This window comes from Helianthus annuus, chromosome 9, assembly GCF_002127325.2.
Source record: "Helianthus annuus cultivar XRQ/B chromosome 9, HanXRQr2.0-SUNRISE, whole genome shotgun sequence".
Lineage (NCBI taxonomy): Eukaryota > Viridiplantae > Streptophyta > Magnoliopsida > Asterales > Asteraceae > Helianthus > Helianthus annuus.
This window is the reverse complement of record NC_035441.2, coordinates 140999512-141020556: the sequence shown is the minus strand read 5'-3', so window position 1 is coordinate 141020556 and position 21045 is coordinate 140999512. Positions and strand designations below refer to the sequence as shown.

At 33.9% G+C, this 21045-nt stretch overlaps 1 protein-coding gene across 1 annotated transcript; it reads left to right on the top strand.

Annotated features, from left to right (window-relative positions):
- Positions 1-14830: 14830 nt before the first annotated feature.
- Positions 14831-18758, top strand: LOC110878953. Its single transcript, XM_022127352.2, has 5 exons — positions 14831-14994; positions 16469-16731; positions 16805-17015; positions 17089-17710; positions 18268-18758. Exons 1-5 carry the CDS (start codon positions 14871-14873, stop codon positions 18338-18340), a joined length of 1293 nt encoding a protein of 430 aa, XP_021983044.1. The 5' UTR covers positions 14831-14870; the 3' UTR covers positions 18341-18758.
- Positions 18759-21045: the final 2287 nt, after the last annotated feature.

The following is a 21045-nucleotide window of genomic DNA, read 5'->3' as shown; positions in this document are numbered from 1 at the left end:
TCAAATGAACCACATGTACAACAAACAGTGCATGTGTACGGTATAGATTTACCAAGAAATGAAATAGATCAATATTTGCTACTATGAAAGAAATCTTTATGGTATGATGACCATTAAAAGAAGTAGAAACACGAAAGTCAACTTATTTATAGGCAGAAGTCAGAATTGTACCGAAAGAAATATAAGAACTTTATCTGGAATTTCGTGTGATAACCTTTGTTAAGTGACATTACCAAAGAACGTCGAATGAAATGAAATGAAATAGGTGATTTGCAAAGGTAGATGACTTCTTTTGTAGTGCCAATGATTTGACTGTGTACCGATGGTTGTGAAATATTATTCCAACGTACCTCAGCGATATTTTGATCGTTTGTAAGATCAGGTGGCAAAGTGCCGCTTTTTGATTAGGAGTTCTTTTACTGACGGAATTAGTATTGGTATCATTGTGCCTAATTTATATTTTTCAAAGGTCTTGTCTTGGAAGTTGTGTGTGATAAACTTCGACGTCCGTGGACGTATAATTTAAGTTTCATGTGTTTTCTTGTGCATTAGCACAACTTTATATGCTTCTTATTTGCGTTCATAATTTATGGCGTTAATAATTTATGATAACGCATTGGTAATTCTTATATATTTTTGATGGTAATTCTTATATATTTTTGATGGTGTCCCAACTTAATGGGTTTCCAGTATTATTTTGTTGCACGAGTTACGAGGTAGATGATCAAACGAAAGAATGTTTGACATCGAAATTAAAGATATATGCGAGAGATTCCTGATAAAGAAATCTATATACATATGCTTGTGCTTTATTCTTAATTGACTTTTGGAATTCCTTATAGATATACATATCTATATTATCATATATTTCAAATGCGGTAATATACATATCCTTTATAAAGTCAATGTATTTATCAGATTCATATTTCCAAGGACCAGTCAGAAATCCGGTCAAGATATTATTTAGGGAAATTTTGTCACTCGTTTGACATATCATATACCCTGTCTTACCCGGTACTCGCCGGAGAGGTAATCTCAGTATATCCGAACAAACTGGAGAGTCTGCTACTCTATACCCAGTTTTTGCCGGAGAAAATTTTCTATTTCCCATAAATAGTATCTTTTCGAGATTTTAAAAGTGCCTTTTTTTATTAGGGCTTTTATCCGGAATCAAGGAAATTTATATTTCCATAACATATCTTTATTCTAAACCAAGTAATATCAATAAGCAAGAATTAATAGCAATTAAGTGCTATTATCTGCGAACCGTCATTCTTATAGCATACCACTATCCATTACATTATACTTATATAAGAAACTTTATCTTGAAGCTTATATTAAGGCAAAATTCTTAAGTTCAGGTCTAAATATCATTCAGAGTGCTACCAGATAATATTAAGTTTCTAATTCTCCGTTTAAACTTAGGTATTGTTATAACACCTAATTGCTTAAACAAGTGGCTTAGCTTATGCTAAGGCATCTTTTCTTATGTTCAAGTCTAAATGCTATAAGATGTGCTACCAGTTAATAGCAATCTCCTAACTCTTTTATTTAAGCGTAAGTGTTATTATCACAACACTTATAGGCTTAAAGCAGTGGCTTAGCTCTGATACCACCTTTACTGTCACGACCCCCGACCCCATCCTGGCCGGAATCGGTGCCGTCAGCAGTCTAGTGGTACCGGTGATTATTTTGAAAAACATTGCAGCGGAAATTTCATCAGGACCGTGAGTTAGGAAAAATATCAGAGTTTAGAAACACCGGATTTTATTTAAATAGATGGAATAAAATCCATGTTTTACAAAGGTAGCTTTTAATAAAAACAATATTTCTTAATTTGATTTAATTAATAAAATAAGCCACTTCTTGAAGTCCTTTCAGTGCCGGATCCAATCCTTACGCCAATCTACTGTAATTACCTGAAACGTGTTTTAAAAAGGTTTTGTCAACGGGAAATACTGAGTGAGTTCATTCAGGTTTTATATAAAACAGATTTGTTATAATTCACAGTATTAAGGGGAATTACAATGTTTCTGATATCAACCAACTACCCACAGTATTTGTCACTCGACCATCCATTGGCTAGCCCATTTGTCCAATGGTGTCTGTGACTGTGGTCAGATCACCCCTTGGCCACCCGTTTGTCCAAGTGTGACGGGAAATAAGTAATGTATACAAAACCCCACATACCGGCTGTAACTTGGTGATTACATAGACTTAATCCCTGTAATTATAACTTTGAAAACAATTTGGAGTTTTGTAAAACAGTTGACTCACAAACTGTGAGAAAAGAGTTTATAAAAGAAGAATGACTCACTTTATAAGCATGCAAGATTGATTTAACAAGCTTCTTGATTCTACTTCTTCTGATAATTAAGCATGCACTTTATTATTCTGGATCTTCTGATGATTTAATAGTTTGTTGATTGTGAGTGTGTAGTGGGAAGTATTTTCGGTAGTTAAACATATAGTTTAACAGAATGGAATACGTATTTGTGTAAAACCCAAATCAAACCTTAATGGTAGTCACGAGATTCGAACCTTAACGTATTTCACAAAGTATAGTCTTATTCAGACAGTACTTTGGTATTCATTTAATGAACTCACAAAGTATAGTACTTTGGATTCCGTTTAACGAAATTCACAAAGCACAACACTTCGGCATTCGTTAGATGGTTTCTGAATCAATCGGACAGAACATCGCATCGGTGATTATTGGTTAGAACACCAACGTATAGAGTAAAGAAGAAGAGAAATGAGCAAAGGAAAATGAATTCCTAAGCTTCCTATTTATAGGTAAGAAGTATGCCTTTCTTAGCTAGGAAGATTTCTTAGTTATTAAGTTTCCTTTTATTTATTTAGTTTTTCTTAACTATTAAGTTTGCTTAATTATTAAGTTTTACTTAACCATTAAGTTTCCTTAAACATTAAGTTTCCTTAACTATTAAGTTTACTTAACCATTTAACTAAATAACTTATTTAGCTTAATAAATCTTGCTTAGCTTGAATTAGCTTAATTAATCTTGATTAACTGGTTAATTAATCTTACTAAACTTAATTAACAAATTAATTAATCTACTCAGCTAACTTCACTGCTAAGTTTATTTAAGTTTACTTAGCTTTTAAGTATTCTAGCAGCTCTCTGCTTACGAGTTCTAATTTCTAGATACAAGAGAACCCGTATTAGTGTATTAACTCAATTCAACTTTAACGATAATCACGAGATAAAAAACCCTCACAACGATTTACAAGTGCAATACTTAACAATTCAGCGGATTCACAACGAATGACAGAGTATCGCCCGAGTTCGGACAGCACTCAAACATTCAAGTCGAAATCACGATGAATAACAAAGTATAACCCAATTTGAGCAGCACTCAGAAAATCGTTGGATAGTTATAATCGATCGGAGATTGAATCGTAGCAGCGATTAGAGTTATTACCCTGATAACGAGCAGAGTTTAGGGATTTAGAGGGAAAATCCCGAGCTATTATTTACAAAAATAAAAGCTGACGGAAAGAAAAAAATTAAACAGCGATTGAGTTAATACCCGGCATCGTAGCAGCACTTCGTGACCCGTGTGTGTTTTAAGAGTATACAGAGTATAACTCCGTGTGTAATTCGACTTTGAACATCGATTTTGTGCCCAGATTCAAGTGCCAAGGCCTGCTATTTATACACAAAATTGGCCATGCTTACGGACCGTAAGCCTAACCCCTTTACGGTCCGTAAGGGGTACGAACCGACTATAGGGTTGCCACGCATGGGACTAGCTATGCTGAATCAACAGATTAGACCAATCAGATTTAGGCAACACGTTTTTAGGATAATCGTCCACTAGGTTTAACCCCCCCTTGAGTTTTAGAGGCCCTGATCCTGATTCCGATCATTCCGAAAATTTTAGGGTTTGTGCAGAATCACTTGGGTGTCTTAATTAGGGTTTCCTTTTTATTCAATTAACATATTAAGTATTAATTTTAGTGAGAGTCGTTACACTACGCCCCAATGATATGACACCATTGGCATCCCCATGAAAATTTGAAAATTATTGCTCCCAACAAATCATTTAGAGCTTATATAATCTATCTATACTTTCTATAAAAGGAGAAATCCAAGTGACATAAGAAAAGCTGATGTGTCAGCAGGAGAGCATGTCCAACAAGACTTTTCTTATGTCATTATTACATCATAATGCCTAATATATAAATCACTTTAATTTGATTTCAGACCACTGTCTTGTGTATTCAAATGGCCTGGCCCACATTCCAAAGGGCAAACCACTGCTCTTCTATAAAAGAGTAGCAGATGCTTCCTTTGGCAAATGTATACCTAGCAGCAGATGTTTTGAAATTGTGGGTAATTTGAAATTCAAAATGCATGGGGATATGTAATTTTCAATTAATGCATGTCACTCACTCACTTCTGTCAATTATCTTCTTATATAAACGTGTTCTCTACTTTTGTATTTTCAAACCACATTTCTAATGTATCTCTCCCTCAAATCCCTTCTTCTCAATACTCGGCATTTGTTCATAAAGGATAACAGAAAACTGAAGCTCTCTCTGTCCCACTTTCAGAAAAAATTTTGGGGATATGTGGTTTGCCTTGATCATGGTAATCTAATATATATGATTATGTTTGTTTTTCTTTTTTATTTTTACTAAAATTTTGTTATCTGAGTTATGACTAAATGATGATTGTGAATGATCTGCTGCAGATGATGATGATGATGATGATGATGATTGTTCTACAGTTGTTTCTAGTGTCATTGTTTCAACATCGTGTAAAGTATGTGTTTTTTGCTACTCCAGTTTTGAAATTTTGAATTCTTAATTTTCAAGTGATATACTTTAATTCTCGGTTTATATTTCAGTATAATCCCAGTTGTTTGAAATTCATACAATCTGCTGCGGGTTATTATAGGTTTGTATTAAAAGAAGCATAAAGTTAAATTAAACACAAAGAAAGATTATTAATAATGTACATTTAAATGATGATTATATATATGATTTTGGGCAGATGATGATGATGTAGAACCCGCAATAGTTCCTACTAAACGCAAGAAAGGATCTGCTACTGCTGTAAGATAAGATTTTATCTTACTAGAGTAATGGTCTTTCCTGCCTTTTTTGTGTTAAAAGAAGCATAAAGTTTGGTTTAAAGCAGCTCTTTATGAACAAAGATAAGGATTACGTATATGAGGACAGGGCTACTCTTCAATAGTTGAAGAAGTGTTTTCATGTACTGCATCTTGATCTGTTCACGAGAGATCAGGTTTCTAGAAACCTGATGTTGATGCATTGAGTACTTCCGTGTAGTTCATGGCGATTGTCGAAGATATATATTGATGGAGTTTAAAGCTAAAAGTACTAAATTTTAAGCTAAAAGCATTAAATTTTTGTTGTTAGGTTCGTAAATTTCTTGGTGTTATTGTTATATTTTAAAGTTTCGTTGTAATTTTAAGCTGAACAAGTATTATTATGTAATTTTTAATATCATCTGATTATTGCAGATTGGTACTTTTGATGTAGAAGTGAAATTGTTTCTGAGTTTAATTAGATTATGTTGATATTGTATCAATTTCTGTTAGTGTATAGAGAACATCTGCTCTAAATCATCATCTGCTGATCTAACGGCTGTTTGACTTGCTACTGTTGTCAATTGCTAACATCTGTTGTTGCCAACATCTGTTTGACTTGCTACTGTTGGAAATAGGAGAGGCTTAAACAGATGTTCGCAATATCTTTGTATTCCGAATGAATAGATTTTTTATCTGAGTTATGACTAAATGCTGATTGTTGGTGTGTCAATTTTTATGCTTCTGAGATTTTTTATCTGAGTTAAACTACATTTAATTTCAAACTACTACTCTATATTTAAATGTCAAAGGTCTGGCCCACATTCAAGAGTGTAAACTACTGCCCATAGCCAAGAAAGTATAACTTAGCAGATGTTTCCTTTGGCAAACATATACCATAGCAGTGGTTTTGAAATTGCCGGTAATTTCAAATTCAAAATGCCTCGAGATATGTACTTTGCAATTAATGCACGTCACTCAATCACTTCTGTCTTTTGTTAAAGGCGTCTTATAGGTAAATGAATATGTTAATTGTAATTATAATAACGTGTTTAATTTTATTTTTTCTCATGTAAATGCATTAAAAGCCTAACGAGTGTCGCATCATATTCTTTAGTCATAACCGCCTTCATTGGGTATATAAAATACATTGGGCAGTGGTTTTGATCATTACTGTTTTCATCCATCTACTCAATCATCTTCAAAAGTTTGTTGACGAGATTTTCACAAGGCTCTCTTCAGAATGGAAAAATTTGGGTTTCAAGTGATTGTTGACGAGATTTTCACAAGGCTCTCTGCAGAAGATATTGGCCGTTTCAAATGTCTTTCCAAGTTTATAGCGAATTGTCAAGTCATGCATTTCAGATGATGCATGCTCTCCGAAGTGGAGATTCGGTACAAAAGAAACTACTATCCTTTAAAGACACGTCAATTGTCATTGACGACGTAGTTGCTGGTACTTTGGATGTTGTTAGAAGCAAAACCTTAAGTTTTCCTAACAATGTCCACCCTAGCAACTTACGTATTCTATCGTCATTTAATGGTTTGTTGTTAGTTTGCAATGAAGGGATTTGATGTCAGTTGATTCTTTGGAATCCAACTACCAGGCACTATAAGGTTTTGTGTGATGACTACTTTAATTACAATCATCATCGAAACTCTGATACTGGTGGAATTTATTTTGATCAGTTCAATGATCTGAAAGTGCTGAACATCAGATGTTACCGTAATATAACTGTTGCTCGTGTTTACTCACGACGTCGTGAGTCATGGAGAACAATAAATTTCGGTAGCGTAAACAATTATGGTTCAAGTGGTTATTCATGGTCTACAGGAGTTTATGCTGATAAAACCATATATTTTATGGTTTCAAATTATTGGTATCCACTAGGTGAGAGGAACATTGTTGCTTTTGATGTTCTGAGTGAGACTTTCAGAATGCTTCATTTTCCCGAGAGTATTGTAGTCAATCCTTGCCAAGGGCATTTTTTGACCATCGCAAAGAGGCTGCATTTGATTGTTATTGGAAAGTCTGCTGAGCTAACTGCTGGTTTGCTCAGATATGAAGAAGAAGGCTGGATGAAGGTGTTTATTTTCAATAATCCTCGTGTAGTTGACTATGTAGATAGGCGCCGAAGGACTAATATAATTGAAGACAACAAGTGGCTGATAACAAGCATCTGGGGGGATATGATTGAAGTTGATCTCAGCAACGAACTTCTGAAATACCTCCAACATGTTGACAACTACAATGGTCCAAAAGGAGCTTTACTTATCGAGACTACTGTTTCACCAATTGATTAGGAATTAGGATCCTGTATTTTATTGAATGCTATTTGCTGTTTTGAAAATTTTATTTTATATATAAATAGTTGTGTTAAAATTATTAATCAAAGCTCTGTTATTTGCTGCGTTAAAATTTTATTGAATGAATATTGATATTTGAGAGTGTAAAAGCTTGTAATATTGGCAAAGGTCTGTTTAAATGATCAAAGCTCTGTTATTGCGAACAAATTTTTCAAAATAAAACAGTGGTTGATACATCTGTTGACTTGGGTCAACAGATGGATGAACTTTGTATGCTGTTTGACACTAGTAGTTTTTATATAATTAGTTCTGTTAAAATTATTAACCATGTTTGTTATTTAAATTAAATAAATAAATATTTAGGTTTGAGAGTGTAAAAGCTTGTAATATTGGCAAAAGGTATGTTTAAATGATCAAAGCTCTGTTATTGGGAACAGATGTTTGAAAATGAAACAGTGGTTGATACATCTGTTGACTTTGGTCAACAGATGTATAAAAACAGATGTTTGTAACTACTGTTGAGAAAACTGTGGTTGAAACCGCTGTTTGGTTAAAATGGTGGTTTAAAACCACTGTTGTGTTAAAATAGTGTTTTGTGGAGGTTGAAGGGGATTGAAATGACTGATGGGTTAAATATTGTTTTTTTGGAGAAGGAAGATTCTTGAATTACTGTTTATATAATGACTGTAGTTAAAGCTCAGTGTTTTGATCCACTGATAAGCTATCCACTGATAGTTATAGTCAGCTACTGTTTTCATTTTCAGCACTGTAATATTGGCAAAGGTATGTTTAAATGATCAAAGCTCTGTTATTGGGAACAAATGTTTGAAAATAAAACAGTGGTTGGTACATCTGTTGACTTTGTTCAACAGATGGATGAAAATAGATGTTTGGAACTACTGTTGAGAAAACTGTGGTTGAAACCACTGTTTAGTTAAAATGGTGGTTTAAAACCAGTGTTGGGTTAAAATAGTGTTTTGTGGAGGTTGAAGGGGATTGAAACGACTGATGGGTTAAAATATTGTTTTTTTGGAGAAGGAACATGCTTGAACCATTGTTTATATAATGATTGTTGTTAAAGGTCAGTGTTTTAATTCACTGATAGTCTATCCACTGATAGTTATAGTCAGTTATTGTTTTCATTTTCAGCACTGTAAACTACTGATATTGATTCATCAGTGGTTTCCTAACAACTGTCATCCATTATTCATCAGAGGTTCTCACGTGGACAGTACTTAGCCGTCAGATCTTTTGTAACAGCTGCCACGTCAGCATTCACTTTTTCCACCTATAAAACCCTGATCAAAACCCCAAACAGGGTTTTGACTGTTGAGTCGAATTCAAAATTCCTTTCAAAAGCAGTTTTCATCAAATTCTCTCAAATCACGCATCTTCTTCCTTCGTTCTTAACTACCTTTGATTTATCATGGATCTGCCATTCAAAATCCGTCATAACTACGTGTGTACACTTGCAAAAACAAGTAAAAACACAGGTTTTCATTCCGTGATTGATGCACTTTCATCTTTAAAGTACAAAACTTTGTTGACCTGCAATGAAACCATCTACGTGGATACCCAACGAGAGTTCTGGAAAAATGCAAAGCTTGAAACTAAGGACAAAAAGACCTTAGCTATTACTTCATCAATAAGGGGAATTCCAGTGGTCATCACACCTAAAACCATTTCAGAGGTTTTTGAAATCAATGATCTTACAGGTAAAAGCTCTTTCCCAAAAACAGAATACCAAACTGATTTCTCTGAGAGAGGGTATGAAGAATAAATGAAAAAGGATACTTTAGAAAAGGGCAGTTCTCCTCCTGCTCCGAGGTTTTTATTCCATACCTTGCTGATATGTGTGTCAAATAAAACAACAGCTTTTAATGAAATACCATTGAAAATTCAATATATGGGCTATGCTATCATGGCTAAACAAAATTTTAACTACTCTCAGGGAAATTTCAATGATATGGTTAAGAATATTAATAAAAATCATTTTTATTGTTTCCAAGGTTTTTTAAGTTTTTATCTTCAAAAGAAATTTTCAAAGGATAATGCACATGTGCTTATCCAAGGAAATCCTATTCAAATAAACAGTCTAACTTCTGAAACATTCACAAGTCTATCAAAACCTTTAAAAACCCAAACATAGGTACCTGAGCAGAATTTAGCAGCAACAACTGCTCCTCAGACCCCTGTGTTGAGCCCACTGTTGCTGGTGATCACAGAAGCACAACCCCATCTGTGAAACCCACACCAAAAATCACCAAAAAGACCAAAAAGAAAACTATCCAAAAGCCCTCCAAACCCACCAAAAAGGTGACTCTGGAAGACGAGATCCCAGAGGTAACACCTGTGACAACACAAAAGTCACCTGAAACCACTGCTGCTACTTCCTCACAGCAGATGGAAGAAAGATCTCAACCTGAGCCTAAAACTCCTCCTGCATCCTCTCAAAAGGATCAGGTTGTATCAACAGGGACACCACAATCAATGATACTTCTGTTGGATGCACTTGATATAGCTCAGATAAAAATCAGTTCTTCTCAATCACCTATCAATGAGAATATACCACAACAAGTGACTGAGTCTGGTATCTCTATCTCTGTTAACCCACCAACAGTTGAGAAAGCTACACTGCAGGAATTACAAGTAATTCCTGTCAGCAGTGCAAGTGGAGCACTACTACTGGTGTTGAACCCACTGGTTTACACCTGGATAATAGTTTCATTAGTGAGACTCCCTTGAAGGCAATTTCTTCTTTGGGAACCATAGTGTCCACTGGTGTGTTTCCATTATACGCTGGTTACCTTAAAATGGTAAGCTCTGCTGAAGAAAGAAGTCCCCAGTACCGAGAACAAGGGGCATCAGTGGATGATTTTTGGGAAACTTTTCCTAAGTTAACCACTGATACAAGCACCACTAGTGGGAAATCAGATGATCCCATTAACTTGGGTGATGGTTTAAAGTACAAAGAATTGACGGAGAGGGTTGATAAACTTGACACATCTGTCACAGAAATCAAAACTATGCTGTAACAGTTGTTACAAGCTCAAAAGGCTACACCCACTGCTGCACCATCCGCAACATCTGATCCATCCGCTGCTGAGCTATGGCATCTGTTTCAACCTCTGTTTCACAAACAAAGACAATATGCAGATCAACAACATGAAGTTCAACTTCATATGGTCAGAAATGTCATGGAAGCTAGGTACAAAGATACTCAAGAAGATATCAAAGCCATTAAAGCTCATCTGCTTCAAACTACTGGCGCTGCTCCTCCTCCAATCATCTATGTTGAAAATCCTGTTTATGTCAAAAAGTGGGAGAAAACTAAAGGGGAGAAGGGAAAAGAAGATGGTTTATACATGCCACCAGATCGAATGTCCAAACTTGTGGTAGAAATCCCAAGGCCAGATGGTAAAGGTTGATGAGACTCAAAATGCATTTGCTGCATTAAAGGCAAACATGAAAGGATCTAAAAGGTTTGAGGCGGAGAAGAAAGTTTTGATGGAAAAAGAAGAGCAGGGTACTTCTAAACCTAAAAGAAGACAGCCTACCAGATAAGTAAGTCAACGCAAAACCACACCTTCCAAAACCACCAAACAAACTCCTCAAATTCCCAAAAGTTCTTCTCATCAAACCTCCAAACCAACAAATGTTAAAACTCATGTTGTATCAACAGTTGTTGGTACTTCAGTTGTTTCAACAGATGTTATCTCAACAACTGCCATCACTACATCAACCCACACTCAATCCACTGTTATACCAAAAACAATATCACCACCACAAAAACCAGCTGCCAAAAAGCAGAAAACAACAGTGGTTGGAAAACCAGTTGTTTCAACAGCTGTTAATCAGATACCAACTACTTCAATCTCTGCCACTGAACCCATAAATACACCACCAACTTCTCCAAAGCACAAAAAGAGAAAGATAACAAACATTATACTGGAAGATGACACTTCCCCAACTCTAACATCTACACAACCACTGTCCCTTGTCACCATTCCAAACCCTGTTCCATTATCTTCAGTTCAACTCTTCAATCAAAACACTGCCATTGACCCTGTAGGAGAACAATATCCTCTAGATCTTCCAGCAGTCAGGGAGGAAATCAATCATTCTACTCTGAAGATGATCCTGAAAAGAGGAAACTCCCATCTGTTCAAGGTTATCCTTTGCCAAGAAATATAGAAGAATATCTCAAAATAAAGGCCCAACAAGCAGATGATATATCTAAAAGAGATACAGAGGGAAAGTCTGACAAAGAGATTCAAAGAAATTATCAATACCTGCTCAGTAAAGTTAGAACTTTAGAGTAGTTCTCAAAAGTCTTTTGTCAGAAATTATCAGAAAAAGATGATGAAAGCATGAGAAATTACAGGGCAGAAAAGTATTAATACAAAGAATGGACCATCAGTGAACTGCAAGAGGAGACAATCAGAATTCAAAAGATTATTCAAGACAAGGTAAAGCAAACTCCTCCGGTTTGGGCCAATTACAAGAAAAAATGTACCAGAAAGGACCTTGAAACTGAAAAGAATGAAAGAAGAGCTGATAACTGCTGATTATGGGTCAAGGAACCAGGTTACAAGGTGGAGTGAAGAAAAGGTGTTTGCTACCTACAAAAAGTTGGAAGAGTTAAGGAAGAGAGATCCCACTGCTCCTAAAAGCCTGATTATCCGGAAGCAGTGGTTCCAATCAAACAACAAAAATTGTCAATCAGGAGACCCACTGCTCCACATGCTAGCATCCTTTATCAAAGAAGGAAAGAAAAGAAGATGGATGAATTAACAAAATAAGACAAGGCTCAAGAAGATTACATCATCAAAATGGTTTTTCAGACATTTACGGAAGAAAAACAAGACTCAGCAGAATCTAAACTTTAAGTTTTTATACTCTAAACTTTAAATAGAGTTAATTGCCCGGATGGTCCCTGTGGTTTCACATTTTTTCACGTTTAGTCCCCATCTTTTGAAAACAGCATGTATGCTCCCTATGGTTTGTCATTTTGTTACTAGGATAGTCCCTGAGTAGATGTCAGTTAGTTTGGAAATTGCATGTATGCTCCCTATGGTTTGTCATTTTGTTACTCGTATAGTCCCCAGAGTAAATGTTGGGGGACTATCCGAGTAACAAAATGACAAACCATAGGGAGCATACATGCTATTTTCAAAAGGTGGGGACTAAACGTGAAAAAACGTGAAACCACAAAGACCATCCGGGCAATTATTTACTGACTGACTTATTTATTTATTTATTTTATTTATAAGTCTATATAAATATAACTATAATCATCGTTTATATTTGTTATGCATGGTTTTCTAAGAGACCACCCGTGTTTGCCTAATCTAAACTTTGTTTGCCCAATCTAAACTTTAAGTTTGTTAGACAACTTTTAGACATCTTTTATTAACTTTGTTAAATATCTTTTATATTTACTTATAGTTGTCTTTTATCTATAATAAATAACACGTTTTGGTAAAATATCTATACACATATCTATATGTTTTGTCAATATGTGTTATGCATGGTTTTCTAAGAAACGACCCGTGTTTACACACGGGTCTTACCGCTAGTACTATATAATAAAAAAAAACCATTTTAGGGACACTTGTCATAATATTAGGTCATGTCTTATGGATAATTATTGTTTTAGTTTAATATCTTCTAATTAATTATAGATAACCCTCATACTAGATATTATTTAATTTAATATTTTATGGATAATTATTATTTAGTTTAATCTTTTCTAATTAATTATATATAACTCTCTTACTAAATATTATTAACGAGTAAACTGCCAAAATGGTCCCTGAGGTTTCGTCACTTTTGCCACTTTAGTCCAAAACTCAACCTTTTGAATCTGGGTCCCTGTGGTTTCATTTTTATTGCCATTTTCATCCAAAATCACAATATGGTCAGATTTTTCAGTTAACATTCAGTTTTTTTTTACTCTCTTTTAATGAAGGGCAAAATTGTTAGATGTTAGATTTTGTTTTTTAAATGAAAATGACAAAAAAAAAATTGAAACCACATGGGGCCTAGAAGTGGCAAAAGTGACCAAACCTCAGGGACCATTTTAGTAGTTTACTCTATTATTAATTTAACATATTTTAAATAACCAAATTATTTATCACCAAAACCAAAATTTTTATTAACATATCATTTATTTTTATTTTCATTACTAAAAAAATTATTATATCGACTTTATTACATAGTTTTTAATAAATTGTATATAACTTTCAATATTACTTTATATATCAAAATTAGATTTATTACGGGTTTTTAAATATAATTTATATTTTATCACTCAAATGGCTGATTATTTGCTTCTTGAATAGCATGTTTGACCACTGTTTCTTCTTTTCAATAATCTCCGCAATCACTATATCTGTCGCGTACCGAGTATATCCATTAGTTTTTTAAAATATAATTTTCTTTATTCGGTATATAAAATTATATTTATTCAAGCCGTGTAATACACGGAGGTTTTTAAAGATGTAACTTTTTTTATTATTTGGTAAACAATATTCTATTTATTCAACCCGTGCAATACATGTGGTTTTAAAGATATAACTTTTTTTATTATTTGTTATATAAAATTACATTTATTCAACCCGTATAATATGGTTCTTGTAAATATAACTTTTTATTACTTAATATTTAAAATTGATATTTATTCAACCCGTGTAATAAATGAGGTTTTTAAAGATATATTATTTTATTATTTAGTATATAAAATTCACTAGGTTAGTTCCCGTGTGTGTCACGGGTTGAACAATTTAAACTATATAGTATAGATATTTCCTGTAAATGCAAAACAAAGACAGAGACATTTACATACCATATTAACATAAATGAGTTAATATAGATGTAACCCATCAACTCGTAGAGTTCAATAAGACGGCTCTAATATCGATTGAATGAGGTCAATCAGAGTCTATTTGATACCCTTTGTACGACTTCTTATTTTTTGAATCTTTGTATTTGATTCTAAACCTACTATTAATATTATTGATAATAATTTTAGTTATATATATCAATAATATATTTAGTCTAACATATTAATATTATTATGAATTTCGAAACTTGTTTAGCTAGGATTTAAGATTCTATTGAAGTTTTAGTTTAACAATAGGTTATTGAATTAATAATAAGAATTTGTATTAGATTATATTAAATATTATTATTATTATTATTTGTATTAGATTAGATTAAATATTATTATTATTAGTATTATTAATAATTTTAATTAATTAAATGAGAGAATGACAAGTGTCTCAAAACAGATTTCTTTTATTATATAGTATAGAAGTATAGATTTATTAAACCCGTGTAATACACGGAATTATAAGCTAGTTATTTATAAGAAATAAAAAATCTAACCAATTAAATCTCAACAAACTCTTTGGTGTATAAACAAGACCAACCCTTATCCTTGATTATTGTCATTTTATTTTTACTCCACTCCACTACACACCTATGGAAGCCCTTTCTCCTGCGCAGCCGCTACCTCATAACCACCAAATCGGCGGCGTTATGTCGACGCCAGAGTCTCAACCGGCGCCGGAGAATGCTCACCATTCCTCTCAGACCTTATCTGCTGGTAAATCCATATCCTTTTCTCCTTATCTCCACAAATAACCATTACTTTTTTGTATGTTTTTTAAAAACTCTACATAATTCAATCTAATTTCTTCATTTTCCTCATAAACATAATTTGAAAGTGATTTAGTAGTATGTTAGCTACATTTGAAGAGAATTTCATATTTTTACTGGTTTGTTGGCAAGTATGCCAGTTAATAATATTTTAATTTCTGGAATAATTATTTTTCTTGTTCTTGTTTCAGATGTTGTGGTTTTTAGGAATTGATAATTTACTTTGCTAATTTTTCTACCTGATTTATGAATTTAGTGATACATTTTGATTTTTTGATTAAATCTAGCCCTAATTAAATGCAAAGTTGGTGTTGATTATGTTACAAAGGTGAATGAATAATAATTTATTGGGAAGTTTGAGGCTTTTTCCAGGCTTAAATATTATATTTTATTGGGAAATTGGTCTGTAATAATCCATAGTGACGTCATTGGGCATTGGCAGTCGCACTTTTGAATATCCCCATGTCAGTCCAACATTTCACCTATTTTTCGTCTACCGGTCCCCCGTTAAAAATTTTTAACGGAGTTAAGTTTTTTTCCGAATTACAAACAGATGTTTTAGGGCTTTTGATCAGAACGACGATACGAGTCGATTGATGTAAAACTTACCTCGAAATGCTGCTCCAAACGACTTGATTTTTGTTAATTAGAAGTTTAAACACCCGAATTGAAGCACCGATTTCGTCGTTTGGAGCACTGTTTCGAGGTAAGTCTTACATCAATCGACTTGTATCGTCGTTCTGATCAAAAGCCCTAAAACATCTATTTGTAATTCAGAAAAAACTTAACTCGGTTAAGTTTTTTTAATGGGGGACCAGTGGAGGAAGAATAGGTGAAAGGTTGGACTGGCAGGGGGAATAGTCAAAAGTGGGACTGCCAATGACGTCTACTAGGGATTATTACAGGCCAATTTCCCTACTTTATTTCAGCCATGGGTGTGATTAGGGATTTAATTTAAAATCGTACGGTTTGAAAGATGATAAATGAGACATTGTGGTAAAGAGTTAGAGGAAGATGTTGCTTTGTAAAATGAATATTTGTTATCTACTGTGACCGCTGCTTCCATGTAATTGATCTAAGTTGTGGAGTTTATGGGTCTCAAGGTTAAAGTAACTTGTCGATACTTTATATTTGCAATGGGTGCCGTTAGTACTTCTAAATTCTACGTGCAAAAAAAAGGTTTAAAAGAGTGCAGAAAACATGTGGTATGCCTTTTCATTATATACGAAGCACATATAGTTCCATGATTCATAATTTGATATATCACATTCGTTGGGTGGTTAAACTACCGTTTCTTAACTTAAATTTCAAATAAACTTATTACATTCGTTGGGTGGTCATAGACTCTAGTTGTAGTTATTTTATGATGCTTCTCATGAGAGACGTAGAGACATGATACCTTGCTTATTATTATTTTTTAGGTCAAAAGCCAACTTTTCTATACAAGTGTCTTCTTAACCAACATGTTCAAAAGTTGAAGAAGCCACCCCCCATATATCAAACACAAAATGAAGGATCTGAGCATCTACCATGGTTCAGGACCACTGTTTGGGTCGATGGTGTGAGCTACACATCTTCTAACAAATTTCACCAACGTAAGATGTCGGAAGCGGATGCTTCAAGAGTTGCATACAATGCCATAACACAGCAGGCAAAGACTGACGCATTGCGTTTTATACAACAGGTTTGGTGTTTACAAACTATAGCGCTGCTTTTCATATCATAAGTTTTGTTATTTAATTCTTGTTGTTATCCAGGAGAAAATCTTTTGCAAGTCTATTATTGTTGAATTTGCTGCTAAGAAGAATTTGGGAAAACCTGTATATGAGACAACTCAAGTGGAGGAGTCGGTTCATGTTTTCCGTTCGTATTTGCATTTTAATGGTGTGACGTATCCAGGAGATGGTGCCAAAAGCAAGAAAGAAGCCGAACAACTGGTGGCACGCTCTGTCATTCTTCAATATTTAGGTATTATTCAAAACTCGAGAGCATGTTTTCTATGATTTGACTTGCTTTTTTCTTATGTTTATGTTAATGTCAGAATCCGAAAATGGAGCTGACATGGCGGACATAGTTTATTGCAAGTTGAGGCAATATTTTGAAATGAATAAAGCTCCGGAAATCAACACCATGGCTAAATCATCTGCAGCACCCGAGTCAAGTTTAGTTCAAGACACCATGGTTGCAGCCACATTTCAGTCTTCAGGTGCACAACTGTCGGTTGAGCCCATCACTCCAGCTGCTCCAATTGTAATTCAACCACCTACCCAACAAGTATCAACCGAGTTGGTCAATCCGACTGTTTCTCTTGTAAGTCAACCACCAACTCCACACACATCAACTAAGCCAATTCATCCAGAGGTTCCTGCCGTAACTCAACAACCTAGTGCACAAGTAACAGTTGACCCAATCGAGCCAGTTGCTGCTGAATCTTTGGTTTCGACTGCGGTCCCATCTACTGTGGTCGCCAACTCATGCACTCCTGTAGTATCAACGACAACGGTTGAAGTTCCAGAAACCACCAACGTTAGTCTACAACCAAAGCCAGAAGCATCACCTGCACAAGCACTGGAGTTCATACCACTTGTGGATCAATCTTCTGACAAGAAACGAAGGCGGACACAAAAGAAAAATGCCCGAAGGAAGAAGCGTGCTAATGCTCAGTAAGTATAATGTTTCTATTAAAATTTTATGATTCCTTTCTAGTGATACGCGTTTCTAATTTATTTTGTGAGCGCATAGTTGTCAATAGCGGTCGTAGCGATCGCTATAGTGCGTTACGTAGCGTATAGGTCTAGGCTCGCTATTAGGGTTGTAGCGATAGATAGCGATAATAGCGACGGTTATTTATTTATTTATTTATTTTTATATAAATAGCAATAAAATATAGCTATAAAATAGCTGGATTTTAGGTTTTTGTTAAATATACATGTAAAATAACATATATACCATGGTATTTTGATGTAGTATACATATAATGTTTTTTTTTAAATTTCTAGTGTCGTGCTATTTATAAAATAGCCGCCCGCTATTTATCGTTATGTAGCACATAGGTACCTTATTGCTATTTGTTGTTATTCGCCATTAACAACTATGTGTGAGAGGTATTTTTTGCTATTTTTAAATTTGAATCTTATTGGATAAAAACGCACTCCTAGAATATAAAATGGAGGATGTATCATCTTTCTCCTTATCTTTATTTTATTTTATTTTATTTCAGGATACCTGTGATACCTGCAACAACTCAAGTTCAGCCATTTTCGCCTTCAATGAATAGCTCTAGTTCTGTGTAAGGTGAGCAAGCTTCTTTGCATGGTGGTGGCGCGTGGGGTTTAGCTCTGAATCGTTAGGCTGTGAACAATTAATTTAGTTGGAAGATGTTTTATGTATAAGTTTGTATTGTTGGTTGTCGGTGGTCATTATTGCTTAGTGCTTACATAGTTACATTGCATATGGCGAGGAAGAAAATCGAGCAAAGCGTCTGAACCGTTGAATAGAAAATAACATTAATAACTGCAACTGGAAATGCTATTCGAATTGAACGATAGAGTCTGAAAGCATTAAATCTGTGAAACTCAGAAACTTATCAGGTTTAAAGGTTTAAATGTGTAATTGACATTAAATAAGTTTGTAGCACAATATGATAGGTTTAATGTAACACTTTATTAGTGTGGTGTTTAGAGTATTATGAAGCCGTTGACATCCTGTTTATTTGAATATTGCTACTATTAAATGCCTCATAATCAACAACTTAAGTTTTAACGATCGTAATGAAAAAATATATTAACGACCAATGGAGTGGTGGCCCATTAGCAAAGACAAAACCTTTAAACACTTTGAGAGGAGGAGGTCTTGGGTTCAAGTTCCACAAACGACGGAAATAAAAGAAATTTGCTGTTAAAAAAAAAGTGACAAATTATATCACTTTATTGCATATACTGCAACTAAATGAAATGATGTATAAAAAAAGTATCAATAATATAAATTTTTAAAATCAATTCTACGAAAATGAAATACCTTTAAACGAAGACTAGATTCATATTAGACAGAAAATGATTATTTGTCATATTAATCTGTTATAGTTTAACTTAACCAGGAAAACAAAAACCAATAATGAAAAGTATCCTAGAATGATAAGAATCAATGGATGTGCTTATCGTATGGAATTTATTCCATCAAAATCTCTTTAAAAATTAATAATATGGTTTAATTTAATAATCATTAAGACATTAAGAGTTAACTATGTATGTAGTAACTTTGAGAGAAACTTTTATTTAAACTAGGGGGAATACCCGTGCGATGCACGACATGCATAATAGTTATTGTTTTTTCCTGGAACGACGACTGATATAGATAGTGCGTGACACGGTACGAAAGTGCGAATATAGTATAGATTTTTTAAAACAAAAACCGGGTTTTTTTAAAGTTAGCCGTTTGACCATGGTTATTTTGACCAAAGTCCACTCCTCATTCGGCGCTTTGTGGTAGCACCACCAGTCAAAAAAAGGCCCAAAACACCCGAGGGTACAGTGTTCCCCCACGTTTTTAAGACGCTTTGAGAGAGGTTTGCGCCCCACCACATGTGGTCTCACAAAGCTTCAAATCTATGGACGTGTGGTTTCTCAATCCTCTTCAAAAGACGTCACAGTTTTCAATTTTTTTTATTTTTTCTTTTTCATTGTGTTTTAAATGGTGTAAAATAGATGTTATATATATATATACATATAAATTTAGTTTTAACATCTAAAAGTCAAATTGCAGGTTTTGTTCCCTTTTATAGATCAGAAAGCAGTTTATAAACCAACAAAATTAACAAATCCTAACAGTTCTTCAAGTGTTTAGTTATATAATCTATATATTTATTTACTAAAATTTGTTACAATTAACCCAATACTTAATAAATAGGGTATGCAGGACTTAAAAAGTGTTATCTGGACACGTATGTCACTCCAGCTTGCCAATCTTGTGTACCGACTCCAGGGTAACATTTTCAGATGCCTGCAACACATCTGGTTATAAAAGTAAAAAATAAACAAAAATGATGTTTTAGATTTTTACCCTGGTCTCAAACTTAATGTAGTTGTTTAGTCCATTTAATTAAAATTTATTTTTAGTTGACGCATAGGTACAATGTAGTCCTCTATTTGTGACAATTGTCATTGTGCTTTTAGTCATGTGATGTTGTTTTAATACCCGTTAACCAACTCGTTTCGCCTCTATTTCTCAGTTATTTAAAGAAGCAACATATACATCAGAAGTAAATTTCTAAAGATAATGGTGAACTGTCAATGGTACAATAAACTTACCTCAAGACTACCATTTGCTAAACTGGTAGTGTATCTCAGAGTCCAGAAATCCCGTGCTAGAGCTATTTCAATTAATATATGGAGAAAAGGAAGAGCCGCATTGATTAAACATGGTCATAAAGGCTCGTACTATTTCATTAAAGTTAATTGTAATATTAAGTATTAGTTATCTAATAACCAATCAATCCTTTAAGGTGAATTGTTATGAAAAGTCTATAAACCCTAACTTAAACATTAATATATGGAGAAAAGGAAAAGACTCATTGATTAAACATGGTCATAAAGGCTGGTACTATTTCATTAAAGTTAATTGTAATGCATTTAAAGCAACCATAAATTTGATTTTAAATATAAGATATAGCTAAACTTAGATATTGTTTACTGAAAGTTGAAGTTGAAATAAATCATATTCAGATAATTATTTTTTATATGCAAATTCAAACAGACCTATCAAAATATGTAGGAAAACTCCATGCAAGTCTAACTCCGTCACGCTTAAATTCATGTAACCTGAATGCGGTTCATTACTTATTTAACCCATTTATTTAAATAGGCAGGCGAGTAGTAATCGGGTTGGTGGGTTGTAAAACTGTGTTAATTTTACCAGCATGGTGGAAGTCAATATTCTACCAGTATCATTACATCCAAATTTTTAAAAGTAAAACAAATGGTTTGATAATATGAAAACTATT